The sequence below is a fragment of the Camelus bactrianus genome, chromosome 24 (assembly GCF_048773025.1).
Source record: "Camelus bactrianus isolate YW-2024 breed Bactrian camel chromosome 24, ASM4877302v1, whole genome shotgun sequence".
NCBI lineage: Eukaryota > Metazoa > Chordata > Mammalia > Artiodactyla > Camelidae > Camelus > Camelus bactrianus.
The window spans coordinates 8,126,913-8,149,818 of NC_133562.1; the positions used below are offsets into that span (position 1 = coordinate 8,126,913).

General features: G+C 34.9%; 1 protein-coding gene across 1 annotated transcript in view; it reads left to right on the forward strand.

The window, feature by feature from the left end:
• The window catches only part of MIB1 (MIB E3 ubiquitin protein ligase 1), a 93,739-nt gene that overhangs the window by 4,888 nt on the left and 65,945 nt on the right, over nucleotides 1-22,906 (forward strand). The window contains exons 2-6 of the mRNA XM_010958051.3: nucleotides 9,315-9,486; nucleotides 11,328-11,457; nucleotides 16,921-17,025; nucleotides 18,953-19,019; nucleotides 20,370-20,574. Coding sequence (XP_010956353.2) covers nucleotides 9,315-9,486; nucleotides 11,328-11,457; nucleotides 16,921-17,025; nucleotides 18,953-19,019; nucleotides 20,370-20,574 — 679 coding nt within the window. The remainder of the gene's footprint in view (nucleotides 1-9,314; nucleotides 9,487-11,327; nucleotides 11,458-16,920; nucleotides 17,026-18,952; nucleotides 19,020-20,369; nucleotides 20,575-22,906) is intronic.

The window sequence follows — 22,906 nt, forward strand, 5'->3', positions numbered from 1 at the left end:
TCTGTTGAGATGTCCAGGCTCTCTGTTGTCTTCTTTTCCCCTCAGCTGATTCCAAGGCTTCATTGTTTGTCAGTAATATATGTCTTCAGTTTTAGAGATGGACGTTACTGGGTGGAGAGAAGGGGGAGAAATAAAGGAACATGAAACAGCTTTCTAATACATGTATTTGTTTACAAATGCAATGATGTCTTACTATATATTCTGGTTCTAAACTTTACTGCTTTATCCCTCTGGTTGGATTAGATACTTCTTTTTGGATGTGTTTCTGAGTAGCGACCCACCAGGGTCTCTCCTCAACCTTTAATTGCTAGGCAGTGTGAGCGCAGTGCTCTCTGTGCTTCTGCCTCCTGCCACAGGCATGCTGTGTGTAATTGTCTTTTGCATGAGATTATTAGTCTGATGGGAAGGAATGTGGGTGTGTTTTCCTTATATCTCCATTTTCTAGCAAAACTATGGCTCTAGATGAATATTTTCTGAATAAAATGCTCTTTTCAAAGAGGTTTGGATTCATTTGATCTGTGGTTAGATAGATATTATCCTGAAACAGGTAAAAGGAAACAGGCTTGGAGAGCTGAAGTCTGGTCTAGTCATGGAGCTGGTGAATGGCAGATGTAGGGATGAAGAGTCAGGTCATTGCTTTTCCCCTTCATTCTCTCCTCCACTCATAGTGTAGTAGTTCAGAAATGATCACCATTTGTACTAATACTCCTGAGGAAAAATTGATTAGGAAATTAAAATAACTTACTCTGCTCCGTGGTATGGTTATTTGAGTAACTTAACACTGTTGTTGGACTTCAGTGGTTTTTCTGTGTGTGTATCCAGTATGTAACAAGTAGTTTGTTGTATCTAATTATATTTAGCTTCCTTTAGGAAAACATATAGGTCCTGTGAAAGAGTTTTTGCTGTCAAAGCAAGTAATTGAGTTGCACATGAGGCTGTCAGATTCTCCAGCTCCAGCTCGTCAGCCTTTACTGTCATGGTATTTTTTTTTTACTTTATTGGGGTTCTTAATCTTTTATATTTTCTTTGTTCCAAACAGTGGCTCAAGATGCCAGTCATCCTGTACTCCTGAGGCCAAGCTCTGCCCTTGACAAAAGATATGACTTGGTCATGTCTACTCAACTATCGGATCTTACCCAACATTCAAATTACTGAAATCTCACTTTGTTTATAAAGCTTCTTTTGTTTTATGAGAAAAATTGGCCTATTAATATTTATGTTTTTATGTTTGTGGTCAGGGGCAACATAATTACATTGCCTGGTGTGGGAGAAAATTTTCGATTAGAAGCTAGAAGCCAGCTAGCTAGCTTTCTGTTTTACCTATGAAGTTAATGAATTAGATCAATTTAAATATAACTTTTCCTCTAGCTTTGAAAATTTAATTTGACATTAATAGTAAAGAGTTAATAACTAATCATATAGCTAACTCAAGCTCACTTGGGAGATACAAATTACAAAAAAAATTTCACCTCATTCAGATTGATAAAAATTAAAAGTCTAAAAAGAGTATGTACTGATAAAGAATATGGCGAAGTCAGAGCTCTCAAGTTATTGGTGGAATTGTAAATTGGTACAGCCAGTTTGAGAAGCAGTTTGGCAACATCTTGTAAACTTCAAAAATGTATGTATCCTGCAATTGAGAAAATTTACCTCTAAGTGTTATATCCGTGAGATTCTCAAGCACACAACCATAAGGCGATATGTATAAAGAAATTCATTGTAGTATTTGTAAAAGCAATAATTTGAAAACTACTGAAAATTTACATGTAAAGTTATGAGTATATTATGTTGCGTGAGTCCCATACAATAAAATGTTAGCAGTTAAAATGAAAGATTAGCCTATATTTATCAAGTATATGGTGAGTGAAAAAGTAGATTTCAAAGAGATACTGTAGATGAGTTTATGCTTTTTGTGTAAGTTTGAAAGAAGACTAAAATTTTTTTTTTGTGGAAAAATATATGTCGAGAAAGGATAAGCAGACTGAAAGGATCTAACCTCAGGGTGGCCAGAACTTTTTTTTTTTTTTTTTACTGGGCTTTTTGTTCATTGTTTTTGAAAACCTTGATTTAGTATGTTAGTAAATTGAGTGTGATTCTAAATTCATTTTGTTTCCATTCTTGATTTTGCTGGATGCTATAGCTTTCAGGAGACCTCATAAAGACAGTAGATCCAAAGAGAAGTGCATTCTGATGAGTGTATGCTGGTTATTAAGCTGTTGTCTCTTGGCTTCATCTTCACCTCTGTACTCCTCCCCCTCAGGCTGGGCTGGGACTCTGCACATGGTTTTTCCTTTGCCAGCTGGATCCCTGTTGGCTCTACCAATAAGGGGCGCTGAATAGAGACTGGAAGGCTTTGGGAATGGGGAGGGATTTGCTCTTCCTGTAGGTATCATCTCACTGAGCAGAATTTCAGTATTAGTATTTAATTATTGCTTATTTCCAACACCATCAGAAGTAGCTTGATGTGCGGGGTTCCTCCCTCTGTCCTCCAAATGACACTAGCACCTGCCAGTCACAAGCCCTTTCTAAAGGTCTGGATTCCAGCCCTATGGGACCCCTCCTGTAAGCCTCTTACATTTTAATAATCCTATTTCACTGTTTCGCCATTTTTAGAAGTGGTAGATTGGTGTGGTTTCTGTTTCCTGACTGGACCCTGATTAATATAGTGTGTTTCCTAAATCTCAATCTTATTTTTCTGTCCCATTTACCAGTTAGGTAAAGCTTTTTATTGAAATTTAGCTGGTAATTTTCTATCCTTTCTGATGCTAATAATTTCTTACAAATGAATTGAAGGTGTTTCACGTTTATATTTTGAATAAGTGAATTCAAAATCCACTGAGTTTAAAATGAAATAAAATAACTTTCTTTTATAGATGCAGATATTACAGTTTATTGTGATACACATCATTTCAGCATTAAAGACCATATAATGGTAGAAGTATCTCCAGATGTCAATTTTCACATTGCTAACCGCAGTTTCTTTTGGACAGCATTTATTTTCTTACTTGTTGTCAGACATTACCATTACCTGGAAGGGGTAGATTAAATGAGTATAATTTAAAAAATACGTCTTTTAGGGAGCATAACTTTTCACTCCAGAAAAGGTGTGCAATTTGGAAACATTTATTTTATAAAAAAAAATACACAACTCGTTCTTAATTTTGACTCTTAAGTACTCAAGATAATCAGCCACATGTTGTTTTGTATCATTAGGACACACTCCACAAGTCTGCTTAACAAGGGCACAAAAAAGCTGCAGCATGTCTTAATGTGCCACAAGTGAGCAGCAATGTTGGGCCCTCAAACTCTCAAACTCACACAGCCTCAGTACACCTTGTACGTCATGTGTGATGTGCCATTTTTTTGTAGGGACCCGCTGTGGGTGCTACTATCAGCTGACTAATGTACAATTCGTAACCTAATTTCAGTCTTAGATTTTTAGGGGAAAAAAAAAATAAATGTAAGTTTTAATGGAAGTCCACAACCCTTTATTCAGAGTGTTTGGGGCTGAGTTTATAAACTTGTGGGTTTTGGAGCCCTGATGTGCTGTGTTTGCCACATAGTCCACAACACCCACTTGCAGGTCCACAGCAGCACCCTGTCATCAGGTACAGCAGACCTTCTGTGGAGGCATATGAATGATTATACTGAGGGGCTAGATGCAGACTTCATACTGTACGTAGCCTCTTGTTCAGGTGAGTTTGCTGCAGGTTAATAGAAAACTTGATTTTCAGGATTTTGGAACTATAAGTAAGAGATTGTGAGCTTATCTCTCGCATTTCAGAGATCGTCTTCTGTGTTTCCTGGGTCACGTACCTCTCTTTGGAAACCATTGCACTAACTCATCAAGCAGGAGCTTATTCATTTTGAATATCTATAGGAAGTGGCTTTTTTAGAACGTTCCTCCTTATCTCCTAAGCCCATTTCTTCACTCACTTTCATGTGTCCCTGTACCAGTTGAGCTTACCTTTTTTTTTTTTTTTTACCATCATCTTTGCATTACAACAATTAAACTTTCTCTTCAGACGGCACTAGGAACATAGCAACAATTTTTATCTTTGCTCCTAGGTTAGCTCTGTGTAAGTAGGTTCTTGTGAAATAGTCTGGTACCTGAGTTATCTTTAAAACTTTGTTTAGAGACGGGGAAATGGTTCTGAATTCTGAAAAACTGGCTTATAAATGAACTTGTAGAACACAGCTAGGATAAGGTGGGGTTCAGATTCATGGAGGAGATAATGGAACACAGCAGGTAGTCCAGACCCTCATTTTTGGCTGTGGAGTACTTTTTAAAGCATATTTACTTTTGTAGATGCTTCCTTTGGTTGAGTTTTCTCCTGGGGTGGATTTATCCTCCTAATGATAAATTTGTTTCTAAAGAAAGCAAGAAATGGGTGGAAACTTTTTAATATTTAAAAAAAAATCATTATTTGAATTCTGGGAGTTTTGCAGGCCTTAGTGATAATGAACCATAAAAGCTTGAGATTGTAATATTTTATGTTCTAATGCCTTGCTCACACCTCTCTCCCGATCTCTTTTCATGGAATAATGGAAAAGTGGAGTAGTACTAAGTTTCCCTTAGTTGGGAAATCAGTATTTGTTCATTTTAGATTTTCTCACATGAGCTTGTTAACTAGCGGAATTGGACTAACATTTACTGACTTCCTGTTAGGCATCAAGAACTATGCTAAATATTCTACATACTTTATCTTACTTAATCTAACTAAGTAGCTTTACTGATGAGAAAACAGACTATGAGAACTAATTAGCCTAAGATTTTAGAAGTATTTGATGGTGGAGATTCAAATCCAGTTTTGTCAGTCCCCCCCCACTTATAACATTAGTCTTAAAAAGCCTTAATTCTTCATGTGTAAAATGAAGTTGGAGTAGGTCAAGGTATGCAGATAGATGTTTTGCTTCTAAAATGAAATAATGAATTTTTATCTGCTAGCAGGAAAAAAAAATTAAGTGGATAAGCACATTTTTGTTTGACCACATTATTATTTTTTTGGTATAGCAGAATTTATCTCACTATTCTTTTGCATGAAATCTCATAAAATTATGATAATTTATCATATTTTTAAAAGTGAATTGTATCTATGACTGTTTCATTATGTTCTTTTTTTTTTTTTTTTTTTTAGAATTCACATATATGTGAAATCATACAACATTTGTCTTTGATTTATTTCGTTTAGCATAATTCCCTCTAGGTCCATCCACGTTGCAATGGCAAGATTTCATTACTTTTTATGGACAAGTAATATTCCATTGTGTGAATCTACTATATCTTCTTGAACCATTCATCTATTCATGGACACATAGGGTGCTTCCATATCTTGGATAATTTGAATAATGCTGAAATGATAACTAGGGTGCATTTATCTTTTTTAATTAATGTTTTTGTTTTCTTTGGAAAAATATCTAGGAGTGAAATTGCTATATCATATCGTAGTTCTATTTTTAATTTTTTGAGGGGCCTCCATACTGATTTCTATAGTCACTTCACCAGTTTACTATTTCTCTTTCTGATACTTTAGTGTTAGTGTATAGAAATGTAACAGATTTCTGTATATCATGACCTCATTAATTTTCTACCTTTGTGTAACAAGGTCTAAAAATAACAAATATATTACTAAAATTGCCAGTTGTATGCCTAATTTGACACCTTGTTTCTTTTGTTTGAACTATATGAGACATGATTGTAATTTTATTATGCAGGCTTATAATAGAGTAGCAGAGGCTGCAAAAATAGATGAGAGAATTACTTCTAACAAAAAAGATACGAAAAGAGAGTTTTAGAATTTGGGTGAACAACATTGTAAAATTATTATAAGTCAATAAAAAATGTTAAAAAAAAAAAAGAATTTGGGTGAGACACTTTCAAAGACATTTCCTTAACTCTTGGAAGTAGATGGTGTTTCATTCTACTACATTATTGAAATTAACTAAGAAATAGATAATCTTTTCACTTTTTAAAATAGATCTCTTTGAGATTGATTTGAATATTAGAATAGGATTTAATAACTGATATTTTGAATCCAGTAGGTTGAATGGGGAACATGATGCCCTAGATGTGTAATTATTCTTCAAATAATATCAGAGCTAAGTAGGGAAAAAACCCTGGTTGGAGTGGAGAATGTGAGAGGCCAAGCTTTGTTATGAGACTCACATGGGTTTGACCTTACTAATGTGTGACTTCATAGGCTCAGTTTCTTTGTCTATAAGTGAGGATAATAATGTCTACCTTTTAGTATTGTTGAGAAGGTTAAATAAAATGTATGTGAAGCGCCTGGCTTGATACTGATTTAAATAGTGACTAGTATTATTAATAATAACAGTCCAATTTTCATTAACTTACTGTTTCTCAAGAGTAAGGGATGTGGCACATACCAGTCAGCTGACAGGTCACAAAGGTCTCACCCTCGTGAGGAATTTTAATTAACACTTCAGCCAGTTTCTAAACCAGTAAGTACTTTGATGGTTCAGGGAGAATAAGTCGCATACTCTACTTGCTTAACCCTCTTTAATCTCTGTAAACTTTTGTCACATTGATTTGGTGTTAAAGTTCAATGGATCCATAAATCAGAAATAGGAATTCTTGGTTGGTTTAATGACATCAGCAAACAGTTATGCCACAATAAATAATTGCATTTAGACATTGGTTAATGACTTGCAAATTATTGAAATGTTAGGTGAAATCTTTTAATTAGGGGAAAAATTAGAGGATTAACTAGATGCTATACTGGTCTACTACAAATGTTTATTTTTTATTTTAAAAAAGTTTAAAAATTTATTGTATAGTATTTAAGATATCTAAGTAGGTAAGTGATTAATAAATACATGTGAACCTATCTAGAAACAAAGCGTTGCTAATAAGTTTGAAACATTCTGTGTACCTCTTCCCAATTTCATTTCCTTCCTCTCCTAAGGTAACTGCTATATAGAAATTAGTAATTCCCATGCATTTCTTTACATTTGTGCTATGTTGTATATATCTGCAAATAATATATAGTACTTTATTTGCAACATTTTAAATTCTTATATAATTTTAACATTCAGCATTATGGTTGAAGGATTCATCCATGTTGAATTATGTGGCTCTTGAACATTCATTTTAGGAATCCATTGTATACCTAATGATGTCTTCACCCCTTTGTTAATGAACATTTATATTGTTTAGTTTTTCTTTTGCTGTTGTAATTTAAATATTCTTATTCTATGCAGAAGTGCTTCATATAATGAACTGCTTGTAGTGAGAACCGTCTCTCAGTCATCTTTTCTCTCTAAAAATTTAACATTTTACTTAAATAAATCAGTGCTTTGTGAATTTGAGCTGCTTTCCTTGGCTCCCTTAAGCACTTGTGGTTATTGATCTCGACTAACATGTTTTACTGTTCACATAAAATTTCCCAACAAAAAGACTTAAGCTATGTAAATTCTGTAAGTTATTGAATTTAGGCGAGACGGCATGAAAACGTAGAGCAGATGGTCATTTGAGTATTAGAATGAGTCAAAAGCTATCATCAGTTGGTTCATTTAACGGTGGCAGATGTCTTCATAAAGCTTAGCAGAGGGAAAGAGCATTAACTCTCTAGGGTAATATGGTGTTCTATAGGAAGGGGAAAAAGCATTAATGGGTTTAGTTAGGGAATTAAGTTTTATGAAATAAAAATTTTAAGGAATAGCTCTTGCCAAGGCTTAAGGAGGTTTAGACTCCTGGTGGGGAATGGTTTTAGTTGAGAATGAATTGGGTTGCTGTGGTCAGGGGAAACGAAAAGCTACCAAAGTGAGAGATCAATAAAATGTTGGCCATGTTCATTTAATGCTCTTTCTCCTGTTACGTGTTTTCTTTAAATAGCAACTTTTGTTTTAAAGTCAATTAATTGCATTCTTATTAAAAATTCTGTACTACTCGATTTGGTAGTGGACAGGGTTGCTTTGTGTACTTTTTCCAGTTCTCAGCATTAGTCTGTTTCACAGCTGTTCAGTAACTTTATTGGCATTTGAACTGTGGGAACCAAGAAAGGATTTGGATGTGCTTTGTGTGCATTAATGGTTTTCCTGAAGTATTCTTTAAAACCATGAATTGTAGAAGTTTTTTTTTTAAACCAGTTATTGTGTGTTTAAATTGTTCCTTATAAAGAAAGCTTGTACTCAGATTATGAGCTCATGAATATTGTTATTGTTGTACTTTGTGGAAAATGAACTTAGAGATGAAAAAGATATAACTAGAGGAGTAGCTGAAAAGTGGACTTTTCTTTTTCTGGTCTGGTGGGGAGGTTGGGATACATTTTCCGTATGCCTTTCATCAATCAACACTCATTTGAAGAGCTGTCCAGATAGTTTAGGATATACCTCTTAGTGTATAGTGGATACTGATTTGTTTAGTGCATTTGACTTTTTGTGATGACATAGGAGACCTATTTTAGACCTTGTTCAGAAACTTAACCACCATGTGGACATTTACTGTTACTGCTGTTTGATATTATGATGTTTTTGGCCATGGTGCTTTCCTGTGGTAAGACAAATTAGACTCTAACTTCAGGCACGTGGCAATGAGGAGTGTACTTAGAGCAGGTATATATATATATATTTTTTTCTTTTTCATAAGCATGAAATAGCTCAGTTAGGGTAAGGGTTAAAGGAAATAAAAATTTCTGAGTAGCAGTTACCCACATTTAAAGTAACTTTGAAACTTGGTTTCTGTAAATGCTTGCTTTGAGTTCCTCATGGTTTTGTTTATTTTTAGCTTTTATTTTAACTATAAGTGACATATACCAGCATTTCTGATGTTTATACTACATATTAAATACCCCTACTCACCCAACTGCTTCCTAGAATTAATAAACACTCAGTGTAGAAAACTTGGAAAACCACAAAGGGCAATCTCATCAGCACATTTCGGGGCTTATATTTCTGTTTTTTTGTGCACATGTATTATATGTAAAATGTAATTTAGTTACTTTTTTCTAGAGTTTATTACTTCTTGTTCCTCAAGGAGGGAGAAAAAAACACAACAAACCCAATCGTAGTATATTATTTCCCATTAAACTGGGAAATTTGCTTGCCTATCGTTGTCTGAAGTTTATTGTTGATGGGGAAAAAGTTGTCACTGTCTATACTGATGAAAAAAGAAGAGATAGAAAATGTTTAGTCTGTAATTTGTACTGATTAAAGTATTTGCAATCTGTTATCTTGAAACTATATGGTACATTTGAAATGTTATTTCCTGCTTTATTGAAATACTTTTAACATGTGTTCTTGTTTTTTCCCTTAGGGAATAATATTCAAATAAGCATGTATCCTTGTTTTAATAGGCATCAAGCATGATGGAACGATGTGTGATACCTGCCGCCAACAGCCCATCATTGGCATTCGATGGAAATGTGCGGAGTGTACAAATTATGATTTGTGCACAGTTTGTTATCATGGAGATAAACATCATTTAAGGCATCGCTTTTATAGAATTACTACACCGGGAAGTGAGCGGTATGAGAATCAGTTTTTCCTTTCATTATAATTCCATGTTTCTATTAAATTTTTTTATACTATTCAGCCTTAAAAATAGGATTAGGAAATAGCTTCTGACAGCTGATTTAGTCAAGAAGTAGCAGATTGCAGGCTGGATGCGGACCAAGCCTAACATACAGTGAGAAGAGAGCTCTATGAAGGTGGAGCTACATGTATTTTTCCAAGATAGTCTGGAGACTTGGCACTACTGGGAAATGCAAGGCAGCCCAAGAGAAGCTGATTGTTTTCTTCTCACTATGCATTCTATCCTTTTAATTGCTACCTGATGAACACTAGAGCCCATTTATTGAATCAAGACATATTTATTAAGACTATGGAGCATTTAGGCTATACTTGTGTGAATTTGAAGATAAATTAAAGTGGTATTTGGTGTAAGCGAGGAGTATATGGTGTAAATAAGAAGTTTACAAGTTAAGGGATTATTTGATCAACAGTAATTATCATGTTATGTTTCAGACTGTATAAAGGTATTAAGTGTCTTAAGAGCAAAGAGAGAGAAGTGGTAATTGCGGATGTGTGCAGAGTCTCAGGTGACTGAGTATGCTCATATAGATATGAATAATGCATTGGAGCGAGTCAAGTCAGTGATAGGGAGACAACAGGAATAATAGAAAAAAAAGATTTTGGTGTCAGACTGTCCTAGTTCAAATCCTGGTCCTGCCACTTATTAAGTAAACAATTTTCAACAAATTATTTTTGTCTTTTTTAAAATTTATTTTTTTATTGAAGTATAGTCAGTTTACAATTTCTGGTGTATTTTTGTATTTTGCTTACATTTTATAAAGTTAGGGTATAGTAAAGACATTCTGAAAATAAATAGAATAATGAGATTAAAGTAGAACAAAGGGGAAAAAAAACCCAGATCTTACTAGGTTTTAGAAATGAGGATATGGAAGAATAAGAGACAGAAGGCCTTGGAGAACCACGCTGGTCTAGATAATTGGGTATAGAATCTTTTTCAAGGTCCATAGTCTTTTGTAGGTATGTACTACTTTGGAGACACTGTAGTGCCAAATCCAGGCCTCAGATTTATCTTACTTGACATACACAGTGCTGGAAATTTTCGAAGAATTGCTAACCTTTTAAAACCAGGTAATTTCACAGGAAAATCAAGTTTATGAATTCTTAGCAATCCCCCCCCCCCCAAGGGCCTGCGTTTGTTCCCGGCAACAGTGGGCTGAAGCACAGGGGCACCTGCACCCTTTAGACAAATCATACTCTTGAGTTGAGCAAAGTCCCTACCACTCCCGGTTGTCTTTTTCAGCCTCAGGTCAACTGCCCTTTGCCGTTTGTCTTTGCTGTGGTGCTTTCTCAGGCCCCAGTTTATAGTACTTGCCTGACAGTTGTAGGGGTTTGAGTTTGCCATCTCTGAAGTGGTGAAGAGTCTAGTGATACCCTGAAGTGGGGAGACTGGGTTCATATGTTGATTCCTTTTCAATGTAACTTTTGTGACCTTGGACAAATTACTTACCTCTTTGGGACTCAGTTTCCTCATTTGTAAAATAGTATAACAATACCTTCATCTTAAGGAATATAACAGAGTTTGTACCTCTGTAAGTGCTTTTATGTATAGGAAAAGCTGAGTAGATATTAGCTGTTGTTATTCTAGTTACTACTGTCTTCATCATCGTAACTTATGGAATGTGGAAGATAATTCCTGTAACATGCTCTTATGGTGTTAACCAGAACAAAGAAGAATCTTTTATTTTTTCAAAATCTTTTTCTCTAATCTTGTTTTAAATAATAATTTTTTGTTACCTATTTTTATATAAATTTAAAATAAATAATTTTATTTTTAGGGTTCTGTTAGAGTCTCGTAGAAAATCTAAGAAGATTACAGCCAGAGGGATCTTTGCAGGTGCCAGAGTGGTGCGAGGAGTGGACTGGCAGTGGGAAGATCAGGACGGAGGGAATGGACGGAGGGGAAAGGTAAACTTTTGTTTTTAATTCATCATGTTGTTCTAGAATATTGTATGTTCAGTAGGTTTTTATGACTACTATAACTGAATTTCCTGGCCCATTTTTTTTTTTTATGCCAACAACAGTTTTTAAGTTTTCATTTTCTTTTCCTGGGGGAAAAAAGATTATTCCTGCTCTGTTGTAAATATTGGCATTCAGTGAGAAGATTGTTCGGTAGATGCTTCCTTTCCACCTTTTTTTGTATCGCCATTTTGTTGTCCAGAATGCCTTTCTGAACACCCTGTTCAGGCCAACTCTCCCTAAGCAGTAGCTTATGCTCTTGACTTTCTTGTTATTAAAATTTCATTTGAATTTACTTGTTTTATATTCCCTTCCCTCAAAGGCCCATTTCTTAGGCGTAATAGGCAGCTACTTTGTTATCCAGTCCACCTAACTCTTCACCCTCCTCAGGTGACATGTAGAGATGTCTGGAGGTCAGTTATTCTGAGGGGAATTTTGCGGAGCTTCTTTAACAGGGTGGGATAGCCAGAGGTAGTAGGGTAAGTGGGTTGTTTTATTTATTTTGGATTTCATGTTACCTTTACTGATTATGCATTCATTGATTCAGTCAATCAGCCAGTATTGAATGTATATTCTCTGTGTTATGCTAGATGCACTGAAATGAATAACATTTCACATTTGAGACTTAGTTATCAATCACTATCAGTTCCACTGTTACCTGCTTTAAAAAATTGTTTCTAGCATTAAGGAATGATAATTTTAAAGTTTGTGTCATTTGAGGAACTCTTCCTAGGAACTCAGAAGCCTCTTATACAACTTGGAACTATATAGATTTTCTTTAAGATTTTTAAATGTTTTGTTAAATAGATGTATTGTTATATTGATTTCACTTTAAGTAATAAGGTCTAATTTTAATGTTTGGAAGTCAAACATTTTAGCCTTTATATTTTAAGTACTTTGATTTTTACTAAGGAAGCAAGGCTTTTTTTTTAATTTAGTAAATACTTATTTCACTATGTGCAGGATTCTATTCCAAGCATGAGCGTTATAGGAATAAACAAAAGAGGCAAAGTTCCTACTCTCCTGAAATCTATATTCTAATTAGGGGAGATAGACATCCAAAAATATAAATCTAAATTGTGTAACTATAGTGTGGCCTCTGGACCAGAGTATTGGTGCACCTGATAGCTTGTTAGCAGTTTAATAGGTAATAGGTTCCCTTCCACCTAGACTTTGTAAATTAGGATCTTCATTTTAACAAGATCCCTAAGTTATTTAGGTGCACGTTAAAGTTTGAGAAGCACATTTTTAAAAAGAAAAAAATAGTGTGAATTTGGGAAAGGCTCCACCCCTAGATGAGTAGGGTGTTATGGGGACATGTGGAGAAGAGGTGCCCCTTTGTGAGTGGGAACAGCCTTGCCCCAATGCCAAAGGTCTTGGTAAGCCGAGCTCAGGATGGAGGTCAGCCTCTACTCTCCTCCTTGGCAAGGCCCTTTGTGCAGTGAACAACTTCCATAACGATTTAGAGCAACCCTGTGTCACGACAGGATATATAAAAAGTATGTTAAAGTTTAAAAAAATAGTAGTAAAATTTTACAAAGTAAGCTTTTGTTCCCAACATACAGATTAAAAAGTAGAATGTTATGAGTGTCCTTAAAAGCCTTCTGTTTATCCTTTCCCAGTTCCTAGCCCTGCAAGGTAACTGATCCCTGCTGTCATTATTCCATTACTTTTCTTTATTCTTGTGTGACTTAGTGCTGTGTCCTGTAACATTTAGGATTTAATTTTTGAGAAAGCAAGTGCCAGGCACAAATCTAGCTATTGTATGGACAAAGCAGAATTCCCTCTTTCAGATGAAAGCTCCTAGGAGAATAAAACTGAATTGAGTCTCTGAATAACCTGTCTCGCTTCTCTGGGAATTTTTAAGAGTCCTTCTAGGGTAGTCAGTAGGCAAAGTTATTGGTGAGTCCTTGCAAACACAGGGCTCAACACAGTCAGGACATCAGGGCAGGGCAGCAGTGCTGGGCACTGGACAGGAATATGGTCGGATAGCTTGAATTACTGTGCACTTTTTGCTTCTAAACTTGCCTTAATCCATCTCAAAGTTTTAGGAGTAGATAATAGAATATTCTGTGGGGTGAGATGAGAGACCTCAGCTGATTTAGGTGGCAGGAAATTGGGGGTGGAGGGGAGAGTGGGAACCTCATCATTACATAGTCCAGCAAGCCACATATACTTGAGAATTTGGGTCAGGCTCACTCAGGCAGTGTGTCCTCAGGTCAATAAAATGGTGCAATAGTGGTAGGGGTCTTGGTGATAAGAGCCTTCAGGATGTCTGGACTGTGAATCACCTGGCTGCAGTTTAGACACATTGCTTGCCCTTGATGCCTGGTACCCATCAGTCATCCTGGAAGCTCCCTTTGATGGATTCCTTTGCCTCTTTCCTGGCTGGATCTCATGTTTTCTGTATCCCATTATATCATCGTACTTAGCTTACTCATTGCTTTGGTAGAGTACACATATTCCAGTAACGTCTTTTGAAAGAGTGCATGAGAAGTAAATTTTTAATACTTTCATTCTAAAAATTTTTTTAACTTTATATTTTTCCTCACACTTAATTATATAGTCAGAAGGCTGGAAAAAATTTTATCAGCTTTTGAAAGCAGTTGCTGCTGAAGTCTGAAGCCTCCTAAATGGAACTTTCTAGGTTTTTTTTATTATATTGGCACTTTTTAGGGGGATGAAGAATGGCATTCTTGAAGCTTTGAGTCATCAGTATTACGTCTTTGGCTTGTTACAGTTTAATATTTGTTCCATTTTAAGAACAAAATGAGGCAAAATAAATGAAACCATCTAGCACATGTGACTGAGTGAAGGAACGAAGTATAATAGGTAGTCTTCAGGGTAACATCGTTTAAGCACATGTTTGAAATGTAATTTTTATTGTCTAATTCTTTTTGACTGTATGTGTGAATGAAGACAGTTTTAAAGTCCTCCTTTTCCCTTTAATGCTGGCTGCTCTGTTCCAATCCCCTTGTGTAACCCATGTGAACAGTGTGTAGTGTATTCTTTTCTTACCTTTTTTTCCCACTGAGGTTCAAGATTCCCAGCCCACTGTCATTACTACATGTACCCAACTATATAGCTGGTATGAACTATATTAAGGGGTGTATACCAGCCCAGGCTGATGTTGCAGTACTGACTCAGCCTGTGGCACACCATGTGCCAGCGTATACACGATTTTTGCATAGTGACAACAGTGTTAACACAAAAATGAACATGTCAAGTGCAGGCTTTGGCAGACGTGATGTAAGGACACTGTGGAAGTGTGTAGTGGATTCTTAAAGGGTTTCTTAACTACCTACATTAGTATTTCAAGACTGTTTTCATTTTACAAATGCTTTTGAATATGTGTTAATTGTTTCATATAGGTGCACTAGATACATTTTCTTCTTTTTAAAAAAACTTTTTATTATGGAGAATTTCAAACATACACCAGAATAGAAAGAATAGTATAACAAATTCCCACACACCTAACACCCAACTTCAAAAATTATTGACATTAAAAAAAATGCCATTTATTTGTTAAGGAAAGCAGGTTCTTTGGATTTGGCTGATTGATTCTTTATGGTATTCTTTGTTGTTCCTCTAACTATTGTATTTCTTATAAACTAGTTGTTAGACATAGAGATGTGATTAGATTCAGGTTCAAATTTATTTTGACGAGAGTACCCCATCAGGGGTGTGTATTTTCATTGCATTGCATCTAGAGGCACATTAAGTCTGATTAGTCTGCTATTAGTGGTGTTAACATTGATCAGTGGATACAGGTATTGTCAGTTTGATCCTTTACAGAGTTTCTTAGCAACCATTTACCTAATAGTTTTAGCAGCCAGCCATTCCACATATATTTCTTAATCAGAATTGGAAGTGTGAAATTAATGTAGTTATTTTCTTATGCCTTCCACTTTATTTCCTCCTCAGTAAACCAGATCATATTAACAACTGAAGGACTTTCATTTAGTCATTCAGAACTTGAGTAATGAACTTGCTTATATCCTAAGAAATATGAATTTAGGATGAATTTGATTTAATTAAAATTCATAATCTTTGTTTTTCAGTTGATCAAATGCTTTTTTGTCCCCCTCATAAAATCACAGACTTATTTAATCTAGCATTGCATTTTTAAAAATAAATGAAATAGAATCTGATTATATTAGAATCAGAAGATATTTTTTGCTAAAAATTGCATGTTTCACTTTAGAGTGTTAGAAACTCTTGCTTTGTAAGGTAATACCGTGATTAGTTGTGAAGATCATAAAGCAAAGCCTGACAGTGACTCTATGTTCAGGGATAGTAGTTACCTCTGCTGGGAGGCAGAAAGGTGGGATTGATGAGAACCACACAGGGGACTTGAAAAGTACTGGCAATATTGTTTTTCTTAATCTGGTATTCATTTCATTTTTAAAATTATTTTTTAAAGTTTACATATATTATATTTTTATAGTGTATAATTTATTTTAAAATTAAAAAGAATAAATGGTCTCATTTGCTAACAATTTGAAATATCTTTCAAATGTTTAGTTAAATCTTTTGCATGTGTGCAACTTCCCATTCTGAGCTGTAGACTGGTTCACTTGAGAATACCCAGGTTTAGTGCTCATTGTGTGTCATTTTTGTGGTTGATTCTTGGCCCTTAAGCAATAGCAACCCCACTATTATTATTTTTTTAATGTCAAATGTGCTAACGAATCAGTCTGATGGTATGTGGGATCTAGAGATTGTGTCTAGGTTTCCATTGTAGGCACAGTAGATGGCTTGCTTTTGGGGGCAGCTGAAGGGTACTGCTGGAGGAGCCAAGTCCCTCAAGTCTTCTTTAAACATGGCCATGCTTATCAGCTTTCAGCTGCCGGGAGAGCTGGCCTTTTTTGAATTGTTCAGGGTATTTAGTCAAAGATTTAAAATTTTATATCAAATAATAGGTTTAAAAGAATACACTGTTGTTAGAAGGGACCCTTTAAAGATTTTAAATTTTGTATTGAATTTTGTATTTTCTGATAATTCATCACTGTATAATCACTAAGCCTCCCAATTTAAAATTACTCTCGTGGTTTGTTTGTTTGTTTGTTTATTTAACTGAATATCGTTGATTTACAATGTTGTATTAGTTTCTGGTGTACAGCATAGTGATTCAGTTATACATATAGATATTATATATACATATGCTTTTTCATTACAGGTTGCTACATCTGTGGTGGTTTTAGAAATTACTGTATAATATTCTGGAAAAATGTCTGTATAATTCAATTATATGTTAGAAGTGACATATATTTGGCAAATAAGTATTTTTCATAATCCTGTTACACAAGATTATAACTGAAATAATTTTTTAAGATGTAAGTATAATTAAAAGAACTAACCCCATCTCTCCCCTTAAATTGTTTTTTTTCCCCCCTCAAAAAATTTCCTTAGGTGACAGAAATCCAAGACTGGAGTGCATCGAGCCCACACAGCGCAGCCTACGTTCTCTGGGATAATGGTGCTAAGAACCTTTACAGAGTTGGCTTTGAGGGCATGGTAGGTGTAAGAACCACAGAAGGTGAAAATATTGGATGGGTGAAAGAAGGGAAATAAAAATAGCCTTTATTGTATTCGTTCATTCTTTTCTTTTGTCATCTCTTTTTGTCAGAATACAGCCATCTGTATCATGAATATGCAATAGAAGGGAACATCTGTAAAGTGAGAATTTAATACAATAGGTGTTAAGATTATTTTTAAGGAGTTTTTTCCCCTGTATTTTTAAAGCATGGTGTTGATAATTGGAAATGACTGACCTAGAAACATCGTGAATTACTTAAGTGCTTAAAGAGACTAATGGCAGTTTATTCAATGGATCGCCCTGTATTTCTGCATGTCATGAATCCTTGTTGACCTCAGCTGTTTATAGAGTGTAATTAAATATTATATTAATGCCAGAGTATGAATGCCTTTTATATCCTTTCCATCTTGAATACATTTTTCATTCAAAGAATTCTTAAATTTCATTTTTTCTCCAATTGTTTTATGCTCATTAGGTGAGAGAAAGATATCCCACTGTGCCTTTGCCATAATTTATTCCATTTTTACATATGAGCAAGCTCTGGGACTCTATAAACAGATACTTTACTTGCCAGTTTTTATAATTGTATAGCATTGGTTATGAGTTTTCCATTATTTTCTTCATGCCTCTCCCTGTTTTTAAACTGGATTTTTGTAGCATTCCAACTGATAATTAACTTGCTTCAAATGCAGCCTTCTGTACTCTGCACTCAGGCACTTAATAAGTAGTATGTACTTAGATTGATCCCATTCTTTTTTGGTGGCTGAGTAAGTACTGCTTTGTATGGTTATGTCATTTGGTTATACAATGAGATTTCTGTTGATGGGTATCTAGGTGGGGTTTTTTTCCCAGTGTTTCAAGCAGTGTTTCAGTAAGCATTCTTGTGCATATCTCTTTGTACAGTTATGGGTTTCCTTGGAATAGATTCCTAGAAGTGGAATTGCTAGGTTAAATTATCACATGAAAACAATTTGACCCATGTTTCTTTGGTTAGGATTGAAATAAATGTGAGCTCTAGTGGCAAAGGAGGCTGTAAAAGACAGTTAAGTTCTGTTTGTGTGTGTGTGTGTATAAAAGAGTTCCTTTCCTTAATAGAATAAGTATATAATGATCACTTTAATATATATGTGTGTGTGTATATATATATATATATATATATACATATATATATATATCAGGTACCATTAAGCACTTTTAGGTACATCTGTTTCTGAATTTTCATAGTAACTCCCAAAGTTATTCTTCTAAGTTCACATTTTCTGTACTTTTCATTATACCACAACTGCCTTCCCATTCAGATACTTAAATAATTTCTTATAAAAGCTAAGTGGGAAGGAACTTGAGTTAACCAAGTTATGGTAAAGTAAGAACTAAAGGTGATATAAATAGGAAATTAACTGGACAAAGAATCAAAAGACTGGATTTGGTTCTATCTTTTTCTACTTTCTGGCTTTTTAGTTTTGGATAATTTCCTTTATAAAATGAGTCAATACCTGCCTTGTATATTTCATAAACTTGATCAGAAGGATCAAATGAGTTGAGTTTTTTTTTTTTTTTGTAAAAGTATCTTTAAAATGGAATATATTATGTGCTTTTTGAAATACAAGGTTTTTGGTTTAGTCCTTTTTTTTAGCATGTGTTTTTGAAAATATTACAATGGTAAAGATACAGGCATTTTAATTTTGAACTTTAAAAGAACATTAAGGTAAAATATGACCTATCTGAACATCAGGTTTATAGTTTTTGATGGGTGTTTTTGAAAGTAGTGTTTAGTGGAACTGTTAATCCAGAGTTACTCTAGACTTCTGCTTGCGATAGGTTCTGAATGGACATTTTTGCCTCTTTTAGGTATTGAGCTATACTTGAAGTTTTCATGATTTTTCTGGTTTCTTTTCTTTTTCTTAGTCTGATCTGAAGTGTGTCCAGGATGCCAAAGGAGGTTCTTTCTACAGAGATCACTGCCCTGTGCTAGGTGAGTTGGCAGACTAGAGAAAATTACTAAATAATGGGTCAGAGTTCATGGAATCAGAAGAGCGTTTAAATTGGGCTTTAAAAAAATTAGTTACCATTAAAGCTATTTAAAGAGATCCTCTTTTGGTTTTATTTTGGTTTTAAAGCATTTGTTCTTTTTTAATGATTTATTTAGACCATAAAAGAGTTGTCGTGTCTTGAAAATTGATATAGCATTTATAGGGCATACTATATTTGAAACTTTTGTCTTTTAACCATAAACTAACATTGTTGAAAATTTTGTGTTAGATTATCAGTGTTACATCTCTTACACTCTTGAGAATAGGATCTGATAATTTAATGCTTATAGTCTTCAGAATTTCTGTAAAATTCCTTTGAAAATGTAAGAATAGCTCCAAGATTAAGATAATATGATAAATATAATTTCATGTATCATTGAAATAAAGAAGAACAAGGAAACCAAAACTGCTTCTGTTTTATAGATTCTTCCATGTTGCCAAGTTGAACATTTACCACGTTCTTCTGATTAAGCCTTTAGTCTCTGAATGCTTTCCTTTCTCATATGAACTCTGTGTTCCTCTTTCCAAATCATTTAATTTGCCTTATTATCAAAAAGTGCTGTTTTCTTGCAGCATACCTTAGTTTTTTTAAAAAAGGAGATTGTAGAAGAAATACTTATGGCTTTGATGAGATCATCATTTTCTCAGATCATTGTTTTCTCTTGCTTTCTGAAACTTTCTTGTTTTGTATCTTGCCTTTCCTAGAAAAGTGTAGAATCAACATACATATTTAGGATCTCCCAACATAATGTATTATGATCATGAATCCTTTATCCCAGAAGTAGCTTTGGAAATAATCTCAGAAATGAACTTTGAAATATTTTAAAATGCTCTGTAGGCAAAAATCACAAGAACATTTTGGTAAAAAATAATACTAAGCACTTCAGAGAAAAAAAATTCCAGGGTTCTCTTTCATATTCTTTAGTCATTTATCTTGGCTCTGATGGAGCAATAGTCAACAAGTCATCCAGGCAGAAAGGTGAATATTATCAGTGTCCAGAACTTTGTGTTCTGATAGAAGGTTGCCTAGTCTTCTATAGATTCTGCTCCTGTTCGGTCATGGTTATAAATTAAAAAGTTGTTTCTGTTTTGAGTCTGATACTTGTTTTCTTTCTTTTTTTAAAGCTCTCTCGTTCTAGAATTTGATACTCACAGTATATTCTCAAGACATTTTAAGATTAGGTGGTAACTAAAACTAAAATAACTGGGGCTTTTTCTTATTTAAAACAATGCGGTTGAATGTTGCTGCTGTGATTTTTCTTTTCCTTTGTCAACTCCCTCTGCAATTATAGGTGAGCAGAATGGCAACAGGAATCCTGGTGGATTGCAGATTGGTGACCTGGTCAATATAGATCTTGACCTAGAAATTGTACAGTCTTTGCAGCATGGTCATGGAGGATGGACTGATGGCATGTTTGAGACTTTAACTACAACTGGAACTGTCTGTGGCATTGATGAAGACCATGACATTGTCGTGCAGTATCCAAGTGGCAATAGGTTGGTGATATTTCTTAATTTTCAGTAATGGCAAGTGAAGATGGGAGAAAGAGCCTTAGAGAAAGCAAATAGTATGATATAACAAAGACTCCTTACAGCTAGCGCTTAGTAGATGAAAATTCAGAATATGTTGGTAAGGTGGAGGGAAACAAATAAGAACAGACGAGTGTGTGCTTGTGTGCGTGTGTGTGTATTTATATGAATATATTGATGATGCAATGTTCTGTACACTTTTTTCCCCTTTAGGGAGCGGGAAACATTATGTAAGTATTAGGTGCAAGTGTAGCAAAAAAGTTTTGTGCTCCTTTTGGACTATATCAGTCTACCCTGGATGGGAAGGATAACAGTACAATTCTCCTGACCCATATCTCCAGTGTAATCTCTTGGTACCACAGCTTTTCTTGCCACAGACACCTGCGCACACAGTAATCCCTGTCAGCAATACAGATTTGTGTGCACTTTCTCACTTCTGTAACTTTTGCATGCACCACTCCTTCTGTGCAGAATACCCTTTCCTCTTTTCTCCCTCTTTCTCTGGATTAACGCCTCTCTATAAATATTGAACTTTTATGCTTACCTCCTCTCTCCTTCCACCCTCCCTGGTATATGCCTACACTTGTCTATTTAGGTCTCTTATTATCCATTAAAATGGTTATTTATTTAATCTCTGAGTTTTGAGTTTCTTGGAGACTGGGCCTGTCCCTTTTATTTATTTGTCCGTAGGGGCCAAAATATAGCCACTTTATTAGTATGTTTACAGTATTTTAAAGAAAAAGTGATAAACTGAATAATTGTCAGAGCTTTATTACTGACATGTACATAAAGAAACTAACCCTGAGGTTCCTTAGGGGAGGCATTATATATGGAATAAGAATAATTAACATTAAGTTATGAACCGAATTATAGAATTAGCTCTAATTGTGTTCAAATCTTAAGGATACACATGATCATATCAAGAGGTACAGAAAAAGCATTTGACAAAATCCAAAATTCTTCGTGATAAAAATACTAAATTAGGAACAGAAGGGAACTTCTTCAGTTTGATAAAGGGCATTTATGAAAACCCCCCAGCTAACAGCATTCTTAATGGTACAGGACTGAATCTTTCCCTTTAAGATCAGAAACAAAGCAAGAATGTCTGCTCTTTCCACTTTTCCTCCATATTGTCCTAGAGGGTCTAGCTGGCACAGTTAGGCAAGGGAAGAAAAAAGAGGAAGAAGTAAGAGAAAGGAAGAAGTTTAGCCATCTCTGTTCACAGGTGACATGATCTTGTGTATAGAAAATTAAGGTATCCACAAAAAACATGTTAGAACTAACAAATGAGTTCAACAATAGTTGTAGGATACACGATCGGTATGGAAAAATCAGTCATATTTCTGTACATTAGCAATGAACAATTTGGAAACAAAATTAAGAAAACAATTTCATTTACAATAGCATCACAAAGAATAAAATACTTAAGCCCAAGAAGTATAAGATTTGTACACTGAAAGCTATAAAATCATTGTTGAAGGAAATTAAATATGACCCAAATAAACGGAAAGACATTTCACGTTTATGGGTGAGAAGATTTAATACTGTTTAGATGGTGTATTAGTTTTCTAGGGTTGCCATAACAAATTACCACAGAGTGGCTTAAAACAACAGAAATTCATTCTCTTACCATTCTGGAAGCTAGAAGTCCCAAATCAAGATGTTGGCAGAGTTGGATCCTTCTGGCGGCTGAGGGAGAATGTTTTCTGTGCCTCCCTCCCCACTCCTGGTGGTTGCCGGCAGTCCTTGGTGCTCCTTGGCTTATAGATACATTACTCATTTCTCTGCCTCTGTCTTCACATGGTCTTGTTCCCTGTGATTCTGTGTCCCTCTGTCTTCATATGATCTTTTTTTTTTTTCCTGGATACAAATTTTATTTTAAAAAGCATTCAAATCAATCTCTGATTAGTCAAGTTCAGACAGTTCTAGGGAGATTATTTGATACTGAGAGCCACGTAAACAGTCCTTCAGCCCTCTATTTTATTTTTGTCAAGCCAACATTTGTAGTTTAGCCATCTATAAGGAAAGAACCCTGACGAGACATAGAAGAAAGTTAATTGAGCTCATGGAAATTCTAAAATCTTTTATAATGAAAATGATCGAAAGATGATTTTACATGACCTTCTAAGGACACCAGTCATTGGATTTAGGGCCTACCCTAATCAAATGTGACCTCATTTTAACTTGATTACATCTGCAAAGACCCTGCTTCTAAATACGGTCACATTCAGAGGTGTTGGGGATTAGGATTTCAGCATATCTTTTAGGGGGAAATGATTCAGCCTTTAACAGATGACGG